Genomic DNA, 22,570 nt, shown 5'->3' on the forward strand with positions numbered 1-22,570 from the left:
GCTGGAATTCTCTTCTCATTTTGTTCTCAGTGGAATGGAGGTCAAGGTACGCCAGTGGGTGGGACAAAGAGGGAAAAGCACTAGAGGGAACTCACCCAGGCAAGTGGAAGAGTGAGAGGGTGGATGGGGTGTTGCTGCGCTGTAGCATGGAGGACCCTGTGGGGTGAATGACTTAATGTGAGACCACTTGCCACACCCACCTGCAAACGTTCAAGCCCATAAAAAGTGGGTAGGTGGACTTAACCAGGGTAGGGTTTTCCTAGGAAAGGATTATAAGAGAGAAGGGCATTCAGTTAGTTGTCTGTAGGTACACGTCAGTGTTTGTAATGACAGATCCGGGAATCCAAGCTCACTCAGAAGGAATGAGGATATGAGAGAGGCAAAATATAATGCAGTGTTAGTGATGGATTGTAGATCCCCGTGGGACCAAAAAAAATGGAAGGAGTCGGTGTATTACTAGGAGAGAGATGGAAAGACAACAGGGTGTTTGAGGTTGAGATTATGGAGGGTCCGCAGTCATTGGTAATAGCAGGTCCAGGGTCAGACCGTGGAAGTACAACTTGGAGGGAGAGCGGGAGGGCAAGTTTATTGGAGGGATGAAGGTCAGAGGCCAAAGTATAGAAAAGATGATGTATGTGGGTATTGAAATCACCAAAAATTATGAGAGCAGTAGCGTTAGAAAAGTCAGTAACATTGAATAAATAGCCAAAATCTTTTAGAAGCGAGACAAAATTACTTTGGAGTTCATGGATAACAAATAAGAAACACATCTGAGTGGTAATGTCTGATGACATGAGATGGAAGTCGGGGAGGGTTTTGAGGAGGAGGGAGGGATAATGATTCAAAATTGACAATGAGGAGGGAGGACCTCCGACTCAACTCCATTTCATAGAACCTAGTTTAGGCTCCTGCGACCTGAGTCAACAATCAACTGAGTCCTTAAAATAAGGACCCCTCAGTGCAGTTACCTGTGCACCTCAGTCTTCTCGGTTGCTAAGCAGAGATAGTAACACCCACTGTGGAACAGTTAAAAAGGGCTTGAGGTGAACAAGAACCTAGCACAAAGCTGAAGCTCAAAAATAGCTGCTATTAAAATTGTTTAGAAATACCTGTCTATAAATTCAGATGATCGTAAGTGACCAGTCTTTTCCAAACTGCATGTGTACGAATGAAATTGCTTTGTAACTCAGATTGCTTTGTAATCACCGCTACCCTCTTTCTCTCCCTCTTGAGTTTGCTTAATTACATTTTTTAAAAGCCTATAGTTTCCATGACAGATTTTGAAATCTCATGGGGTTTAATGTCGCAGCATAACAGACACTGCAGTGAAAAACTACCTGTGTACTGTAACTCGGTGAGGCCAGAGATCCTCCACACAGTGACGAGAGGACACGATGCCAATTTGTTATCAATAGTCAGAAGCTGACACAGAAGTATGCCCTCCCCAATTTTACATCCTCTCCCCGCTCCTTCCCTACCCCCAACAGATGTACAAAATGACCATCACTATAGTGACAAAGCGTCAGCCTCAATTCTGTGAGAAATGAAAACTCCACTTAAAAAAAGTGCTCAGAAGCAGAACGTAATTTACAAAATGGATTTCAGAGACTTGGCAGAGCCAGTGTGTCGGAATGAAACCCCGTAACTACCTTACTTCCTTCCACCTGTTCTTAGAGTAAAACTCCCAGGGGAGTCAAAGAACTCAGTGCTCATCTCATCTTTGCTTGGGAAAAATTGAAAACTGCTTCTTGTGTTTGGATTGTGGGTTATTTACTGAAAATTTTAATTGCAGGTGGATTTATCCCCTCCTGTTGGTTAGCTTATTCGCAGCCTCTTTTAGTTAATGGTGAAGCCGTGAGGAAGATGTGCTACCCAACAGAGTAGACATGATTTTTGTCCCGTCTGTTTGGCCCTATGTAATCTCATCTCTCTTCTTTCATCACACAGACAGTTGGAGCTTGATATGGTGAAAATCAATAGAAATTATGAGAGGAGTGATGGTAAACAGGTCAGAACACTTTGTGATTGATAGGCTGAAACAACAATTTAATTAAAAGTGTCTAGCGGTGAGCCTAGTAGATAGACACTAATAGGTAGACCTATGTATATTTAAAGTTGCAAAGAAAAAAATTGTGCTCCTACTTGTTTCTTTTATTTTGAAGATTTATCACTGCCGATAGATTCCTGGCTAAAGAGTGATGACTGGTTAATAGAAGTGTTCAGAATTCATATCACTTAGAAAATGTTACAAATATTATTTTCCTAGGATTCAGATTCAGCAAATATTCCTTTATGTTCTGCCAGTTTTGATCAAGGCAAAAAGCTCTTACTTAAACAATTAACTTGGGCAAAACCATGTCACAAGAAACAGTTCATGGATTTGTGAATTATTCTTTTTAAAGATGAAAAGTCATCTTAGTTTATTGTTTGGCTTGGCTTGGGTATGAAAACATTTACTCAGACCGAATCCCCTGACGCCAAATGTGTGATCGTTTGAGGTCACCGCTCTTGGCCAGTGGCTCTCTGTGCTTTGGAGAACGCCTCCTTTTTGAAAGTAAAAAAAGTTTTGAGGATGATAGTAGCCACGCTGTCAGTCATCCAAAGAATCACAAAGGTTTGCATGACTTCAAGGATCTTTGCAATAACTCCATTACCTCTCTCCCACCAAGAGCAAGCCCCCTGGTTGGGGGACTGCTATGCAAATTTCTCAGTAGTTATAAAAAGAAACCTTATCATTATAGTATTAATTGTTTTTGTCATACTGGTGGCTATGGTAAAAGATGTTACTAATGAATAAATTTGAATTTTTGGACGAATCAATTATCTTGCATTGTTGACACAACTTCAGTGGCCTGACGGTCCTAGGGCTCAAATTGACCATCCTCTTGCTCCCAGCAAGAAACCCGCATGCACACAGTTCTGGAAAGGTCATTGTTCTTTCTCTTCAAATCCTTCTGTGACCTCCGTGGAAGCCCTCAGAGACTCCATCAAACGGGAACAGGCTCTCTCCTCTGAAGACAAGGGTGTGTTTGACTTAAGAAGCACAACCTGCTTCAGTCGCTAACCCAGCACCTCGGCCCCTTGGCACGCATGAGTTTGGCTTGGTGCCCAAAAGGGAACTGCAGAAGTCTGTTTATCTTTGCCACTCCCTTCATAGTCCAGGAGCAGGGCAGCCTAGCAGACAAAGCTCCTCTGGTTTCCGCCCGAGGAGGTTCCCTTCCTCTCCGAGCGAGTTGCTTCAGAGGCCCTGCTCAGCGAGCACCCACAGGAAAACGAGGAACCCCAGACTGATTAGGTCTCTAGGCTCCATCTGACCCCCACGGAGGGAGGTCCAGTGCCCGCCAAAGAAGGAGGAGCAGGTCCGGAGCAGCTGCGGGGACAGGGTATCCAGGACTGACAGTCAGGGCAGAGGGCAGGGAGAGGCGAAGGAAAGAGGCACAGCGAGGAGCCACACACTGTGCATTATGCAACCATCACTAATATTTCCATGGCAACCCTCAGTGGGTCAACTTACCTACTGAGTCAGGCTATATTCCTCACAATATGATCTCAACATAACACACTTTTAGACACTATCATTTGGCCCAAACTCTGTTTTTCTTTCCTTTTTTCCATTTACAGTTGACATTCAGTATTGTATTAGTTTCAGGTATATAGCATAGTGATTAACACTAATATAACTTATGAAGAGATTCCCCCAGTAAGTCGACCTGGCACCTTACACAGTTATTGCAATATTATTGACTATATTTCCTATGCTGTGCTTTACATCCTTGTCACTATTTTGGAACTGCCAGTGTTTCTTTTGTTCCCTCTCTCTCTTGTTCTTTGAACACATCCTGTATTATCCTTAGACTTGCCTTTTGTTTCTTCACTCCTAACTCTATCTTTGTTGCAATTCCACCCCTCATCTGAAGACCATCTCAATACCACCTCCTGAAATGAGGCCTTTGCTGGCTACCCTAGGGAGAAGTGATATCTTGATTCTCTAATATCTCTTATGGCTCTTTTTACTTGAAACTTATCGTATAGTTACTTACATTCCTCCTGAATTTGACTGCAACCTCTTTACAAGCAGAGGCTGTGTCTTATCCTTCTAACTTTCCTGGCGTTCAGTAGGTGCTCAGTAAAAAGCCTGTAGAATAAGTGAGTAAATGAACACCTTGCATGAGTTTGTGTCAAATTAACCATTTCTTCTTAGACAAGGAGGAGAAAAGGGAAAGGGGGTGGGGGAGAGCTGGTAGTTTGGACTAAAGCTGATTTTACTTAGGCCAAAAATTTTACCCAGGATCACAACTCAATAAAAAGACAAACAACCCAATTTTAAAAGTGGGTAGAATAGCTGAATAGGCACTTGACAAAAGAAAATATACAAATGACTAATAAGTACAGGAAAAGATGCTCAACATCATTAACAGTCCTGGAAACACAAAGTAAAGCCACAGCGTGATACCACTTTATACCTGTTCATGGCTAGAGTCAAAAAGATTGACAATGAAGTGAAAGAGCTGGCCAGCCTGCAACTCCCCGACCTCACTGGTACAGACAGAAAATGGGACAACCATCCTGGAAAAGTTTGGCAGTATTTTTTACGAAGTTAAATACATATTTATCCTGTGACCTGATCATTTTTCTCTTAGAGACTTATACGAGGTAAGATATGTACACATCTGTGAAACAGAGGGGCATAAGGGAACTTTCTGGGTTATGAAACGATCCTAAGCCTCAACTGGCATGGGGTAACGTAGTTTTGCTAAAACTTATCACACTGTACACTTGAAAACTCTGTGTGTTGTTGTATATAAATTATACCTCAATAAATTGAGTGATCTAGAAACGCATGTATTCAAACATAGCTGTGGACTTTAGGAATACCCAAAAGAACCCTGTTACAATTTTTCAGCCATCTAATAGTATGATCTTGTGACAGTCATTAAGCATCAGAAAAAAATAGAAGACGTATTTTTTTTTTTTGTGAACCAAGCTGGCAGTGCCATGACCCTTAGATTGTCAAAAAATTAGTTGGATTACCTAAAAGAACAAAATTTAATTTTGAAAGTTTATTTTCATTGATCCATATAATGTAAACAAGGATAGTGTACAGAGATTTTCTCTTCTTAGGAGATGCTAATAATAGTAAGGGGGACTGTGATAATATAGTCATGTTGGACAGTAAGTTAGTGCTTCTCAGTGTGGGTTACATAATTCAGGCCGTAGAGAACTCTGATTATTATGGAAGGCATTACATTTCACTGTGTTCTTTCTGTTGGGATTATAAACACCAAGAGCTTCTCTTTCAAAATAAGATGAAAAGAAAAGAAGATAATAAAGAGTGGAAAGTATAAAAATAGAAAATGAGGTTGCATATCTTGATTAAAAATCAATAAATAAAATGTCATTAAATGAAATTAAAAAGGCTTATTTTAAAAATAGCCAAGTTTGGAGAAAAGACTTCACTTTAGATGTGGCACCTATTTAAAATTAGATTCTTTTTTGAGAAATTACTCTGCAATAAGGTGGTAAACTAAGTGGGCAAGTTGGTTTTTGCCAACTGTTAGAGACAAGTGTATTTTTTTCATAAATAGCTTTACGAGGCAGAAATGTACATGTCATTCAAATCTATTTTTAGATGGAGTTTAAGCTGGTCCCAGTTTGGCTTTTACATCAAATCACAACCAAATCCTGGCTGTTTGATGTCCAGTTACAATTTATTAAATATTTACTGAGTGGATGCTGTCTTTTCCTTTGAAGTGGAGGAGAGATTACAAAAATATATGACATAGCCCATTTCCTCTACCATCTTAAAATCTAGTTACGAGGAGAAGATATGTAGGAAATAAAGTAATGAAGATTTTAACGAAAGGTCAAGGTCAGAATTAAAGTGATGTCAGTGCATGATGAGTTAACAAATGCATTTTAAGACAACTCTGGGCTCACCCTTGTTCATTTTTACTTTCCTCCTCTTGGCCTCTCAGAGGCTGCCAGCTCCCCTGCCTTCTTTTCTTAGGCCTGTGGCTTTCTTTTGACATTGAATTTTTATTTCTATTAAAATTACACATGGGCTGATTTTTTTTTTAAGTTACACTGGAGGCTTGATAGCACTCCTAGCTTGCCTCCTGTGCGGCCCCTCCTTGCATTCTGCTTTTTAAAGAAGCAACCACTCTCAACTGACATTTTTCCATAATTGTAAATATGTCTTGATTCATTGGTTCTTGATCTACCCACCAACTCCCTACTATGGATAATGAGGGTTTAGTTCTTTTTTTTAAAAAAGAGTTTATTTATTTATTTATCTTTAGAGGGGAAGGAGAGAGGGAGAGAAACATCAATGTATGGTTGCCTCTTGTATGTCTCCTGCTGGGAACTGGCCTGCAACCCGGGCATGTGCCCTGACTGGGAATCGAAACCGCGATCCTCTGGTTTGCTCAATCCACTGAGCTACGCCAGCCAGGGCGAGGGTTTAGTTCTTATCACCCTGCACACACCTACCTGTTACCCCTCTACTCTCCTAAAATAGTTTGAGGACGTATTTGGTTAAACCCATATTCAGTACTTCAGTCATTACAACACAACTCTGCATATTATAATTTGATGTCCTTTCTTGTAAACTTTTTTGTTTCTTCATGAGATGTCTCTCTCTTTTTTTTTTTATTCACATCTCTTGGTTTGAGTAGCCCTCTGGCTTAGTCTTGCCCCCCATCTCCTAAGTTGCATAAAAAACCTTCTCAAACCAGTTTTTCAGATCTTTGAAAAGATTGACAGATATGAAAATTTGTCAGATACTCCATCAATCCTTTTTATTTCTAGAACTTTCTCTTGGTACCCTCCATCCTTTAGCTCTGGTATAGATGCCTTCGTTTCAAGATTCCCAGGACCTTCCTTTTTGGTCTTCCTGGGAATTACATCTGTTTCTCTTCTGTGTTGATTACTGCTTCTGAATTCCTCACTTTTCTCTTTCTTGGTGGGATGGAGCGGGACCAAGAGGGAGGGCAAGGGGAGATCTGGAGACCCTTGTTCTCCAATCTAGTGCTACTTAGAGCGTGGTGCCCTTTGGCTAACTGCATCGTACAAGTCCTTGGTAAGGTGGGAAGCTCGGACTGGAGTGTAAACCAAATACTTCACTCAGCACACAGCGCAGTCTGAGCAACTTCATTCTCATGGGAAGTAGGGGTCAGCATTTAATTTCTGATTTTAACAAAACCATTGTTATTAAGGGACATTCACCATTTTCATCAGAAAAGTACATAATTGGAAGAGTTTCCAAATACCTATTTCTAAAGGCTCTTTCCAAGTCACAAATTTCTTTAGAAAAGCAACAATTTTCTCATTCCTTGGTGAACTATCACTTTTATCTTGAAGTACAAATGTCTTTGAAAAATATCTTTCATGTTAAAGAAAATGACAGAGAGGGTCAACTCATTTTTTCTGCTTGTCTTTTGTAAAAAGAAAAAAAACACTATTTTAAAGTAGTTGCCATGAATTACAATGAATCTCCATGTGAAAGAGTAATTTTTCAGGGTCGCTCTGCCCTTTTACATGGAGCCTATATATTAAGAGAATAAGGCCGTATACCCAAGTAAGTGGGTGCGCTTCATCCAAAAGTATAGTAGAAGCATTAACAGTGAGAATGAGGATAAGTTCTTGAGACTGGATCACCCACTGTTTCCTTGCGATGCATCCATTCCCCACCTGACAGGTAAGTGATAGTGGTCATCAGTATATACAATATTAGTAAAACGCAATTTGTTCTTATTTTCAAAAGCATAAATATACATAGAGCCTCTACTATTTCCATTTGCCTCTACTGGATTGTCTCGTGCTTCTCCTGGAATGCTGTGCTCCAGTCTGGCAAGGAGTTGGCTGAGATGCTCCTTGCCAGACTGGAGAGTCTAAACTAAGGTCAGACCAAGGGGATGAGAACGTGGCACTGATAGAGAGGCTGGAGGGAGACCGAACTGACAGACCTTGATCACCGATTGGACATGGAGGTGTACAGCAGAGCAAAGGCACAGATAGATACTTCTTTCTGTGCTGTTTTTAAAAAGGTTTATACCCCATCTTCCCCAATGATGACAAGTTCTTCCAGATATAAATACAACGATCATTTATACTCTTCCCTCTTTGTCCCAGGCATTGTTCATAGAAGCTTTCTGTGCAAACTAAAGTGCTCTCCGCCTTTATCTAGACCCCATGTCCTAGCATTTTGCAAATAGCAGCTGTTCAGAAGTGTCTGTTATTTTCCACAAGAGGACCTCCCTGAACGTCCACACCAAAATGGCTGCCTGATCCAGCATCGGGTTAACATGGTGGGGGACTGGGCCTCCTGAGTCTCAAAGAACAAGGACTTTCTTCCACCAGTAGTAGCCTGTATAGCTGGGCAGAAAAGTCCTGTCCGAAGTCTTTACCCAACCCAACTAGTGTTCTATACAATGAACATCAGCTGCTTCCCTTAATGCCTACCTCCCATCCAGAAAAAGAAGGTAAAAGAAAAATTAGTCTACATATTGTTTTGTTTGTCTTACTCACAGCAAGGTTGGTCCACTGTATGCTCCTTCAAATGCATCTTTGTCGATAACTGTCAGGTATTTATTCTTGTTCAGGTAACTAGAGGGAGAGAGAGAAAGTAGATTAGGTGAAGTTAAGCAAATGAATAGAAATACCAAAATAAATTGTGAGTGTGGTCCCTTGTAGCTATTAACTGGTTTTTAAGAACTTGGAAATTTAAGAATTACCTTCTATGGTTTAAGTACTCAAAAATTCTAGATTTTACTTGTTTATACACATTGATGATGGCAGAAATCTTTCAAAGTGAGCATGTTTATCATTCTGTTTGTATATCTAGATTTTACACAAGTTGCCTAATCCCCTTTTTATGCAGCCGGTGGCAACTGTGTTTTTCAATCCTCTTCAACACCAAGTGATTTAAACGTTTTCTCAATATAGTTCAATATTCCCATTTCCTTCCCCCCTTTTTATTGAACTTATTGGGGAGACACTGGTTAACAAACTTATACAGGTTTCAGCTGCACAATTCCATAACATGTGGACACCGTATTGTGCATTCACCTCCCCCGTCAAAAGATGGGGCTTCAGTAGGAATGGAAGGAAGGTGGTGAGTGGTGATGCGAATGGTCAGGGAGTCAGATCTTTCCTCTGTGGCAGGGTTACCGGATTTAGCAAATAAAAATACAGCCCAGAAGAACAATGAATGCATTTTTAGTATAAGCATTCCCCATGCAATTTTTGAAAGTCGAGTGAAAAGTTATTTGTTGTTTATCTGAAATGCAAATTTAATTGGGTAACTTGTATTTTCTTTAGCAATCCCATTGTGGGGGGTTAGCTTATGCAGTCCAGATTACAGAGGATACCTTCATGGAAGAGGTTTGATGGGCACGTTGATCTTTCTGTTTTGAAAATGCATTGGGCATTTGAGGGTAAAATAGTTTTGAAGGAAAATAAGTCACAAAGTATGTTTGAAACAAAGTTACCTTGAAATGGATAAAAGCTTACAAGGATTTTAAAACTGGCTTTTTCCCCCTACTTTTTTTTAGAGAACAAATTCTCTGAAAAGAAACAAAGCATAAATATATATATATATATATATATATATAGGTAGATAGATATAGATATATATATATATCCATCCTTGTTATAAGCGATCTAAATTTACACATGTTTAGGATAACATGCCCCATAGCCCGGTCAATTGAAGAGTTAGTGAGTGGTCCCCTGTCGATGCAAAATGAATGCAACAGAGGCCCTCAGGAGGTCTGCCTTGATACAGATAATGCTACCATCATTCTGTTTATGGTGTTTGCTCTTCATGATGGAACATTCTCCAGGATGATGGCTAATAATAATAGTGTGATAGGACTTCCGGTCAAGAGGATCCCTTTCCAGAGCCCTCACAGACAAACTTCTTGGTTAATTGGCTCTTCCTCTTCTCGTGGAATCAGAGTTTTGGAGAAGGAGGGTGACTCCATTTGTGGCTGACTCGAGGGGAGGCAGCCTCTGTTACTGCTCAGTGGCAAAGCCAGGAGCAGCTTCCTCGAGCTCCTGCCCTCAGCCCCTCCTGGTCCAGCAGCTCCAGTCTTCTCTCAAGACCGGAACTTACTTAAAACAAGAGGTGGCAGCCTCAGAGCCAGACATGGGTCTTCACTGGAGCAGTTGGAGGAAGAAGAGTTTTACCAAACTTTACCCATGAAATCTCCCTGCCCTGGGCAGGATGAGAGATTAACCCAAGACAAGAAAGTCTCCTAAATTGCTGTAGATTCTGTGCTTCTTCCCATTTCCTCTCAAACTGAGGCAGTAAACTTGCCAATCTAAGTAGCTGCCACTGGTTTTTCTTGTTGGTGTCTTTATTTGCTTCATAGCTTCTTCAAAACATGTAATTATCTTATGTTTTATTTGTTTATTTGTTCATTGCCTGTCTCCCCAACCAGAACAGAAGCTCTCTGTCTTTTTTTTTTAAAGATTTTATTTATTTATCTTTAGAGAGGAAGGGAAGGAGAAAAGCAGAGAAACATCAATGTATGGTTGCCTCTTGTGAGTTCCCTGCTGGGAACTGGCCTGCAACCCAGGCATGTGCCCGGACTGGGAATCAAACCTCGATCGTGTGGTTCTCAGGCCCGTACTCAATCCACTGAGCTACACCAGCCAGCACTGAAGCTCTCTGTCTTATTGACTGCTGTATCATCAGTGCTGAGTTCAATGCCTCTATAATTGTTTATTGAATGAATGTGTAAATGAATGAATAAAAAAACCAATGCACATGTCCTTCAAAATAGTAAGAAGGGTGATGCTAAACTCTGGGTGTGATACATATGATTGTCTTAAGGGAAAAATAATGGAAAATGAAAGGTTAGGAGATTTAGCATATGGTGTGGCGGCCAGTTGACTTTCTTGATGGCTGTGATAGGGCAGCTGGTTTACAAATGCCACAGGGATATGGGACAGACATGGCCTCTTCAGCCAGTGGATGGAAACTGAGCTTCCAGGGCATTAAGTCTGAAATGGAGGGGGTCAGTTAATCACACATGAATATAGGGCCCAACTAAGATGCTGCAGCAGCCAGTACGTGCCTTCTGGATGAACGGCTGTCACCTGACTCTCAACCACAGGCTTCATTTGGTCATTGTTTGACTCTTCTTCAGCTCACTGTGACCTCAGAGTTCCTTTGTTCAGGGACAGAGCAGGCAAAAAGCCACCTCGGAGCAGACAACTGGAGAGATCTTGAACAGCATGGTTTTGTAAAAAAAGACAACTAAGCTCAGCACAGGGGCCTCTCTCACTTGTGTCTCTTTTTGTATTCTTTGGACCATGCAGCTCGCAGAGCATATTCTGTTTCCAGGCGGCTACAAATCAAGTAACAACTGGTGGATTCATCTCATTCTGTTCTCATCTCCTCCAAGTGCTGTGAGCAAAAATCGGCTTGCTCCAATCATTAGAAATTGTTGTAGAACTAAATAATTGCTTGTCCAATTCCACAGTGTTTTCTCTGATACTTAATACGCCCCCAAGGATAAGGAGGCGGGTTGATAAGAGTTGTAGTTTACCAGAAACGCTGCAGAAGATTTCAAACTGGGAAAGCCAGCCAGAGTCCAGGAGGGGACAAGGAGAATGAGTGAGGATGCAGCCAACTTGAACGAAGGTGAACGGGGTCTCGGGGGAGGCTGAAACCAACATGGTATTCTCTAAAACTAACGTGGTTCTTTGGGCCCTTTACCTCTTAGGTGCGTAGGAATGAAAACCATTAGCCAGCCCTTAGCAGTGTGGAGGGCTGCCTCATTTAGCTTTTAACCATGGGTTGGGTAACTATGACTTACCCTGATTTCTCTGGAATCTACAGTCTGTAAACTGACTAGGGTAAACCAATCACAATTCTTGGTAGGCTCTATGGGTAGCTACTCCAGACAATGATTATTTGATAAGGGTGTATGTGATCATTTCAACTATCTCTTGCGATGGCCATAAATGAACTTAAAACAGAGTAGAAAGGCTTAGAGTCAGAGTTGAAAGGAAAGACCTTGAAATTGAGGATTTCTGAATATAAATACTGGGAAGGGCTTATGAGAAAAATAACTGGTACTGCCTTTAAAAATAAGATAGATGTGCTACATGTGTGTTTTCAATGCCTTTTCATTCTCTGGAGGGCTTAAGCCTCTTTGAGAATTTCTCGGAAAAACATGAAGTTCTTCCTCAAAAAGATGAGTCAGATTTTTTGGAGTGGGGGGTTATTGAGAAACTCTGCCCTGCGCATGTGAACCCTGCAACCAGGAAAACGAAGAAGGTCAGGCACGAGCTGGGGAAGAACATCCAATAGAAGAACTCAATACAACAGATACAATATTATGGCTCACGTCCTTCCCCACTGGACTCATTCTTGGGACAAAGAAGCCATTCAATGCAAACATGCAGGATGAATAAATGAACATCTAGTTGCAGGGTAATCCCTAGCTGGAGGATCCCCTACATTACATTTAGATGAGGGGGTGACCCATGGCAGAGGGAGAAGTATGACACTGTGGCAAGGAAAGCTGTGGTTGGTGCCGAGCTTTGCTCTCTGGGCAGTTTTAGGATGCATTTCAGCTCCAAGATGGAATTTCAGCCTGTGTCTCCATAATTCCTTTAGGGGACACGTGGGCTGGCACCTATTTATGTTGTGAGACCCTCATGGGAACACTTCTGTGGGGAACTGTGGTTCTCTCTCACAGCATTTGTTATTTGGAAAATTAAAAGGAAGCCCTGCCCAGCCCTCCTTGCTGTATAGAAATCCTTGGGTAGCAGAAATCAGGCTACCTGTCTGTAAATGGTCTCGGGTGAGAAAATGCACAAGGTTCAATAGGCAGAGAAAGCCAGCCTTGGAGTATATCTCACAAACCGTTTAAGTATTCCTGAGAAATAATGGCCTGCTTAGTCCTATAATCTTCTCTGTCGTCATCTTTCCCCAGTGCCCCAAGATGCCATGTTTTGCTTTTAATCAGCTAATATGTGATCTTAATTAGGCCACGAATTGTGTTGACTTCTCTGTTCAATGCTTAGCGTTTCAGGACATTTTTAGCACATCAAAAGGATATTCCCCCTCCCCCAACCAAATGTTTACTGTGAGATAGTAGCTAGTTACTAGAATTTGACACTAGAAAATACAATGTGGAGAATTAGACACTTTCAGATAAGCAGTATATTGCCACACCAGATTGGATGGGAAAAGGTTCCGTAGAATGAATGTGTGACTTGCGACTGCACGCGGTGCAACTTCTGTTGAATAAAGGATGCTGTGTTTTTATTAATTTCACATTTGAGTGATGACAGCGTGCTCGGTTCCATATGAAATCACAGGACCACGTGCTTTTACACATCTGCCGTAGTTTTCGTGAACTTTTAACTAATTACCCAGCTGCTGCGGAGCCATCGGCGCTCGCTAGTTCTCAATGTGGAATTTCTCCAACTTGGCTGCAATTGTATTCTACAGTTTTACTAACAAAACTCTGTCTAAATGAGACCAAATCTGCTAATTTCAGTAAATTGGCACGAGGCAAATGATGGGGGATAATGGTTCTTTTTGACAACATATTGCTTAAATTTGAACCGAGAGATATTTGAACACACTTTTGGAGAATTTACCAATTTTCTAACGTGAAATGTATGATCTTTGAACAATGTTAGGATGATTATAGGATGTTGATGTGTTTGTATTAGTTCAAAATCATAACTAGCTTTGAGACCAGGGGCATCGGTCCTATGTTAACACCACAACATGAACACTATTTTATTATTATATGAAAACCTGACCTCTGTTTCCTCCATCTCCAGGTCAATCTGTATCTTCCTCCAGTCCCAGGCCTCCTTATCATGATCACCTTGAGTTCCCCTTGGATTCATGTGATACCTCTTACTGAAGTGCTTAAAGCTAAGAAAAAATAAAGTTTCTACCAACCAGAAATCAGAAACTTAGGGAAGAATGATGAATAGATGGAACATTGTTTTATAACAGGAGCAGTATTTGGATTCAAGACAGATTGAAAAAAACCCCAAGATCTTTGTTTTCTATTATGATTGGATATGAACTTTTGAACCCCCAAATATTTTTATCCAGACACGTCGTATTTTTATCCCATGTCTGCCCATTAACCATTACTAGGAACTGGGAGAAATAGACTACATATTCCATCACACAAGGGCCATTCTCACTGAATACCTTTATCTAGACCAGAGGTTCACAAACTGTGACCACTCGGTCAAATCCTGCTTGCTGGCTGTTTGTGTGCATAAAGTTTTGTTGGAATGCAGCCACACACATTTTTGTGTATTGTCTGTGCCTGCCGTCACACTCCGGTGGCAGAGGGGGGTAGCTGCCTCACAAAGCCAGAAATATTTGCTCGCTGGCCCTTTCCAGAACACGTTTTCCAGGCTTTGATCTAGACTTTTAAAAACCAAGAAACCAATGATTTTTCATTATGATGTATTTCCGGCATTTGTTAAACTCCTCCATATAACTTTAATATTTTATAGGAAAATGGTAAGAAAGTATGGTGAAAATGGTGCGCAGAAGTTTTTCCTGTGTTTCAAGGGATAGTTACAATGACTAGAACAGACTGTAATTCAGGGAGCCACTGAGTTAAACTCTGCCGTCTCCAATAGAATAACTCCCTTCCACCAGCCAGGCCTCTCACAGAGCCCTTAATATGGACTGAGGAGAAAGGGGGTGGGAATGTTGAGTCTCCCTACATAATCTCTTCAGAGGTTTAATTTCAGAGACCACCAGATAATCTGAGACTCTTCTGAGCTCTTATTAGATGCTGAACAGTCCACCTCTACAATAAACCTTATTAAACTTACCTGTCTCACAACAAGGTGGTATATCAAAAGAATCTTCTTGAGTAGCATTACCCCAAAAGAAGAAAGAAATGTTCCTGGTACTAAGAGCTCCCTGGGAAATTCAGTACCCCCCTGTTGAATACGACTAACTTAGTTTGCTCTATTAAAAGACCAGAGTGGTCCATCCACCTGAGTACTTTCATTTTATACGGTTGCGAATAGCTTTTTTAAAGCAACATTCATACATTCACTGTGAAAGGAAAGTTCAAGGAACAACAGTTTAGAGATAGTTCCTGCCACCCAAGCTTGTCTCTTGCCACAGAAGAAGAGAATCTGGTACAGAAATAGTTGTTTCCTTGTGAGTTTTTCTCTTTTCAAGGGAAAATGTCTCTAAACTCCTTTGATATTTTGCAGCTCATTTTAGGGCTAAGGCCATAAAGTAATAGGCTAAGAGAGTTACACTGAGATCCACTTAGCCCAGCAGAGTCTCCTAATTATAGAAAATACATTTTGGAAAGCTCATGAAGTCTTTTTGGAATTCTCTAAACATGACCAAGAGGCCACTTATGAGCAGGTATGAGAGATTTTGAAACAAAATCAACTTATGTGGCCCAACTTATGTGGCCCAACTTATGTGTCAACTTATGTGGCCCAACCTCAAACCCAGTTCTTTGAACTTAGTGACATTTGGCCACACCAACACATTCATCAAGGTTGAGAGACGGTATTTGGAAGCTCCCTGAGTTGGTGACTGACACATGGGTGAAGCCAAGTCCTCACTAACTAATAATCCCTTTGCTCGGAATGACTGTCCTCTGAAACTTCTGGCTGTGTCTTGAGCCTTGAGTAGCCTCCCTTTTCTCATGTGAGTCCACTCTTCACTATTGCAAGATATTTTAGCTTCTGTATCTCATGCCTGTCCTGGGCTGAGCAAAGAAATCTAAACCTTCTCCTAAGTGAAGAAACAAGTGGTCAGAGGAGGAGTTGGGAGTCCATGCCTTGGTGGTGGTGGCTGGTAAGTCTGCAATGGCAAATCCCAGTAGGACACAGAGAAAAGTCTTCAACCAGGGGATCCGAGTTTTGGCTTTGGCTTGGCCGCTAGAAAGCTCTATCAGATTTTAAAAGCCATGGTAAAAGACCATGTTTAAAAAACCACATCTTCACTTTGGGCTTCAGGTGTAAAATGTGCCCACTGGGCATGAAGACTGATACAGGTACGCCACAGCAGCAGCCCTTGGTGTTTGCTTTCCATGGGACCCACCAGGGCAGGTTTTAAAATCTCCATGCCCTGGCTACACCTAGACTGATTAAACTAGAAGGTGCGGTGGTAAAACCTAGACATCAGGGCTGCTAATTCTCTTCAGGTGATTTGAATTTGCAGCCAGCTTTGAGAACCATATCTCTATCGAACTTGAAGCCTGAATTTTATACCTCAAATGTCTGTCCTTAAAAAGTGATAACGGAGGATGATCGATGATGATCGATGTCGATCAATGTCGATCGATGTCGATGTCATGCCTTCCAATGTCAAAATATGGCAACATAAAGAAGCAAATAATTTAAAGCACAGATCTTAACCTTGGGTTTAAAAGTCTTTTGCTTATGGGGAAAAGGCTTTAGAAGTGAATTATCCTATATCCAAGGTTGCTGTCAAGTCCTTGTTCTCACCCAGCAGTCTGGGGAGGCAGACTTGGTCCAGACAAGATTCAGCTGGAGACACCGAACTCAGGAGCCACGCTATCAGCTCTGGTCAAAGGTTTCCTCACGGTTCCTACCCCTTCCCTTGCTAATGTGATTCTCTGCTGCCTTAATGATAATCTTCTGATATCCCCAATGTCTAGAACAGCATGACAGTTTTCTGAAATCTTTATACCCTAAGGATCTACAAATTGTCTTAATTATTTTAAGACGCTCCAATAACCTACTTCTGTCATAAAAATATTGAATTAGGAGGCTCATTTCTCTCAAATCAGGGCTTTCTAGGAATAATTGAATCAAAGAGGCAAATATTTGGTTAGAGCCATGTAACATCAAAATCAAATGCTAATAATTTAAAAAATATAATAAGTCTATGAAAATCATATTTATTAGCTCTAAGAAAGGAGGCAATGCTATTGAATATTTAGTGTCCAGTTATTTTCCATCTGAAATGCATATTTTGTTTCAGTACATTTCTCCCTAATGTGCTTTGACCCTTGATACTGCTGCCCTCGAGTTGACCCCACCAGAATTCAGTGTGAGAAGAGAGCTTGCTCATATAACACCAATGATGAACACAGCACCTGGCTCACTGTAGGTGTTCAATAAATATGCTGAAAGTAAAAGTAGGATTGTGTGAGATATGTACCATAACTTAAATTGGAAGTTGGATTTCTCCAGTACTGTAAGTGAATTTTGATATATAAGTTTTCATAGTATTCTGATGAGTCTTTTTAGACTTCCTCTATAATTATGGATTTTAAAAAATGACTCAAATCAACCTATATGAGCCCACAACCAGACCATCCAGAGAAAGGCGCTCAAACTCTTCATTTGATAAAGACTGTTAGGAAGCGCAAAAGCCTGGCAAAGATAAGACTGCACTTCCAAAAGAACTGAGCCATCCCGAGGTGTAATTACTTCAAGATATATGAGCATTTATTCTTTAAAAATGGAATAATACCAGAACCCATGACTTAACCCCTAAACCAGAACAATGCCATTCAGTCCACATGTGTGGGCTTTTCATTTGTTTGTATCCAGGCCCCTGCATGAGGTCGTGTAGGTTATTTACCTCCCCCAACAACTTCAAGTGCGGCGATAGATGAGAAGCATCAGTGTCGCCTGGGAATTTGTTATCAGTGCAGAATCCCAGGGCTCCCCAGACCTACTGTATCAGAATCCATTTTTAACAAGGTCCCCAAGATGGTTTATATGCTTGTTACAGCCTGAGAAGCTCTATATAATGCAACAGATCTAGAATCCTACACCTTCAGACTTTGCAATGGTCATTTCTGGCAGAATTGATGTTGGGAGCTACACCTTCTGTGAAAGTTCACCTCTTTGGTTTCAGCTCCTGGTTTGTTTTATTTGCCTGTCTTGAAGCTATAAAATAAAATGTTTGCTTTTTAAAAAATTTGTGATCTAGTTGTTTTATAGTAGGAGAGCCTGACAAATTAGCTAGTTTACCATACTGTAGGAAACATACTAAAGCTATTTTTCATTTGCTAGATAGTAGGTGAAAACACATACTAACTAGCATGGCAGAACCTGCCCAGAAGTTCTTAGACACAAAGCACATCCTGGCCTGGATACGGGGGACCACAGAGACCCACAGAAAAGTACAGCGAAGACAGACACCCATGTCAATGGCTATCTCTTTGCCAACATTCTATTTTAGGCATTCTTTATTTGGGGGGAAGGCAAAAGTTGGATATGGCTTCTCAGCTCTTTCTGAGCAAATCAAATATAAACTGTTACCTTTCCTGAAAATATATCAGAAAAAAAACTAAAAGAAAAAAACTTACTTTCAGAACAGCTTTGGACTTAACTAAAGATACCCCTTTACTTCCTGCACATCGTAGATGAACCCCCCACACACGCGGTCCTACAAGATAACTGGAGAGGTGTGTGTGTGTCAGTGTTTATCTGCTATGCGCAGGAAGTAAAGGGGTACTTTAATTAAGTTCAGAAAACTTAATTAATGAAAATCTCTTATGTCCCCAATACCATCATTTTAATGAGGGTAAACGCTTTGGGATGTAGAACTGGAGTCCCTGTAAGTGTCCACTAAAGCTGGCTCTTGCCAAGATCCTTAACGTCACCCCCAAGTTTTGATCATAGTAACTCTGCAGTTTAGGAGTGCTCTGTCAGAAACTATCTCTAGAAGAAGTCGGACCCTTGGGAAGGTCCTTCTTGGGGCGGGACTGTGGGGGAGCATAGTGGTTTCCATGGCTGCCCTTGACTTACACAGCATCCAGCTTTGTCCCATTGAAAGCATGTCCTTGGACTGAAGTAAAGCCATTGTTGTACATTTTCCTACAAGCAGAGAGGGGAGAAATCAGTGACCCGTGAGAGGTGGTGCTGGCCCTTTCCGGAGGTTGGGCTTCAATTCTTCAGTGTCAGAAATGTGCCTGGAGGTTCTCAGGCCCCACATCTGAGCCCACAAGAAAACTTTATAGTATGTCTTGCTTGGGACATAGAATAATACTTCTCAGTTTGAATCCCCATTCTCCAGACTTAGCTTCTAGTAACTTTGCACTGCTTCTCAGAAACAGATTCACTTGGAGGAACAATGATTTGCCACCATTAACGACTTAAAAAAAATATTCCACATACACTCAAATAACAGTGGTTTTAGTTAAGTTAACCCAATGTCAATAACGGAGAAATAACTGCAGTTCCCTAAGATCAACCCTTTTTTTTCTTTTCTAAAAATATTTGATTGTTGATGCTATTACAGTTGCCCCAGTTTTCTCCCCTTTGCCCCCCTCCACCCAGCCCTGCCTCAGGCAATCCCCACACCATTGTCCATGTCCAAGATCAACACTTTTAAATACATTATTCATCTGAAGGCATAGGCTTTATATCTCTCTGTTTAAAATGCTATTTTGAATTTGTATTTTATCTATATTTTTATCTCAGGGATTATCATAGATTAAATGATTAATTGTGTGGGCTGAACTAAATTGAACCTTAAAGACAAATATAACATAGTAGATAGGGTGAACTGAAGAAAGTGGATAGACTATGGTGGAAATTTTAATGTTTTAATTTGTTGCCATGTTTCTTCAACTAATTAATTTATACAGCGATCCCAGGGCTGGACTGAGGCGTTATCCCCTCTCTTTCCTGCTGAAAGTACTGCAACTCGGAGGTGACTTGTCCTAACAATGCTGCGCAGAGCTGTCAGGAATCAGGACTCTTGACCTCGAAAGCCATTTTTTCAACTCAGCAGAAACACACACCCTTCAGGCAGGAGAAGGAGCCCCAGCTGTGGGAACTCTGGTGTATGAGAGGGTGCATGGAGTTATTGGGAAACATTGTTGTGCAATAAGAGAAGGCAGCTGTGACCACAGTCAGGCAGCTGTGGGGAAACTTTGAACACCAGTGTGCAGTCCCACCTGTACACTCTGGTAACACAGGAAGAAGCACAAAAAGAGACTCCGAAGTTGCAGTTACACCTGGCTCTGACACTTCACAGTAGGTGATCCTGAGAATGTCTCAACCTTTATTATCCTCACTTTCCTTATCTGTAAAAATATGATAATAATACCCAATCAAAAGGTTTCTGGGGCAGTGAAATAGCTATGTGTTCAATGCTGTGAAAAACACTTGCCCCTATTTTTTCAGACTATAAGATGCATCTTTACCCCAAAATTTGGGAGGGAAAGGGGTGTGTCTTATAATCCAAATGTAGCTTACCTGGCTTGCTGTTAGGGGAGGGGAAGCAGCCTATGTTATTTATGTCATTAAATATTTTGCCACATTTTTTTGCTTCAAAACTTTTTTTCTATTTTCCTCCTCTACAACCTAGGTGTGTCTTATGGTCTGGTGCATCTTACAGTCCGGATAATTTGGTAGATGGCCATGAAAAGTTGGATTTACCCTATGTGTTGAACTAATAGGTAATCTTTGCTTGTTTTAAATAATTATGCAATGAGTTTAACTGCACCTACCAAGGTATTCTAGGTGAAGACTTCAATGCACAGGGACACTGGGCACAGAGGTTGAGAAAGCACTGATTGTTATTTCTGTGTGTATGAACCCGAGTTCTTTTATGAAGACGTGAGAATGATACATTTGATGTGTCTATTTACCCGAACTTTGTTGAGAGTCCTAGATAATAAAAATGTTCTTCGTTGGAATTATGTTTCAGAGATTAGAAGAAAGTATCATACAAGTAGGTCTTGGAAAGAGAAACCAGTGCAAGAAGAAAAATAATAAGGAAAGATAAAGGATAAGAAACTTTAATTGAAACCCTTCTCTACCAGGAATCTGGGTACAAACTCTTCTGTGGGACACCAATCCTTTCAAGTTTGCAGTTTTTTGAGCATGAGCTTCAAAGAATCAAGGACTTTTGCAGGAATGTAGAAATAATCATCTGAAAAGGTAACGGGCAGCCCATGCTATCCCCACCTCTAGATTTCAGGCAATCCTCATTTCCATGTTTATCAAATACCTACTGGGCCCCAAACTAGTTGTGGGACAATCAGCTGCTTTCGCTTGGGTGAGCTGCTTGGGATATGGGGTCCTCGGGGGGGGGAACATGCCCAAAGGGGAAGGTAACATTCTGTAAAGAAACTGAATGGCCCTGAGGTATGACGAGTGGTAAATGGTACAGAGGAAAGTTTTGCAGAGGAAGTAAAAGACCCCGAGGTCTGGGGGTGAGCAGGCTAAGACCCCAGGTCCTTGCTGTGCTGACAAATGAGGTGGTGGCAGAGAAGGAGTCTATTCTTTGCAAGAGAGCTCTCTTGTTTCAAGGAGAAGGATGAGCGTGGATCAAAGCCCAGCAGTGGAGACAGTGCCATGGGCCTAGATTGATAGACTTAGAATGGCTTGGAGACAGTCTCTTAGAAGACTTGTGTGGAAGTTGAAGCAGTTTTGCTGAGGAATAATTCAGTGAGGTCTGTATATGATAAAGAGTCCCTGAATTGTAGTGTGACCGGAGAGGGAGCCGGGTGACAATCCAGGAAGAACACCCACCATGTCTGCACTTGGGCATGATACTAAAACTAGACAGAGAGGTCCCCTTGCACATGGTCCCAACCCTACTTTGTGGCTCATTCAATAAAAGAGGGGAATTCTTTACCAGGTTAGAGAGTAAACTTATTTATATACTTCTATTTGATCTTCTTATTAGAACATTTTGTGAATTTCCCTGATAAAGCATCTCTTTTTGGACATCTACAGAGTGGAAACCATTCAAAATGAAAAATGATGTTGGTGATGATGGTGGTGGTGATGAGAGTTGGTGATGACCAAGGTAAAGTGTGAATCCAGAGGGTAAGAAAAGCCCTTAGGGACACCATTTCCTAACTCTGGCCTTGGGAAAATCACTTAAATTAGCTTTAGGCTTGGGTTCTCCTCTTGCACAGGGAAGATGCTAGAACACGGAACATGACAGCACTTGCAGGCCAAATCTGGCCCACTGCCTGTTCTTTAAAGAAAACTTTATTGGAATATAGCCATGCTCATTAGTTTATAAATTGTTCATGGCTGCGTTTGCCTTAAAATGGTAGTTTAGCTGTTTCCACTAAGGCTGCATGGTCTGTAAAACCTATGTGGCCTTTTACAGATAAAGCGTACTGGCTGTTTCTACAAGGACATCCTCTTGTCTTGATATCAAAGCCATTTTGTCATCTATGCAGTACTATACCGTAAATCAATGGTCTTCTTTAATTATGTGAAACCCTTGGTAGACTACAGAGCACTCACTCTGAGGGAGTGTGAATCTTAGACGGCCTATGAAAGTAGGATATCAAAATTCAGTTGTTAGCACTTGTAGAATGAAAACTTATAACAATACTCACAGTGTCAAGGTTTCATTGCACAGTCCCTGAAAAGCATTTGCAGGGATTGAAGTCATGTATGGGTTGTCTATAATTTCCCTGCAAGAGAAAGATAAAAACACTTGGTGAAAACAGTAATTTATTTTATTTTTATTTTTTGAAGTTGGACTCTTGCTGCCCATATGCACTTAAATAAATAACCTGACACAATTTAGTTTAACCTTACTTCTTTTTACATTTCATTAACTTAGCTGCTGGTGGCT

At 41.1% G+C, this 22,570-nt stretch overlaps 1 protein-coding gene across 3 annotated transcripts in view; it reads right to left on the minus strand.

Moving 5' to 3' along the window:
• Nucleotides 1-22,570, minus strand: part of TSHR (thyroid stimulating hormone receptor) — a 96,292-nt gene that overhangs the window by 14,372 nt on the left and 59,350 nt on the right. For all 3 annotated transcript variants that reach the window (XM_037031479.1, XM_037031480.1, XM_037031478.1), the window contains 3 exons: nucleotides 22,329-22,406; nucleotides 18,766-18,834; nucleotides 8,527-8,604 (listed from right to left, as the gene is read on the minus strand). In XM_037031479.1, the coding sequence (XP_036887374.1) occupies nucleotides 8,527-8,604; nucleotides 18,766-18,834; nucleotides 22,329-22,406 (225 nt within the window). The remainder of the gene's footprint in view (nucleotides 1-8,526; nucleotides 8,605-18,765; nucleotides 18,835-22,328; nucleotides 22,407-22,570) is intronic.

Source organism: Sturnira hondurensis, unplaced genomic scaffold, assembly GCF_014824575.4.
Source record: "Sturnira hondurensis isolate 20B ecotype Veracruz unplaced genomic scaffold, ASM1482457v3 Scaffold0021143, whole genome shotgun sequence".
NCBI classification, from domain to species: Eukaryota; Metazoa; Chordata; class Mammalia; order Chiroptera; family Phyllostomidae; genus Sturnira; species Sturnira hondurensis.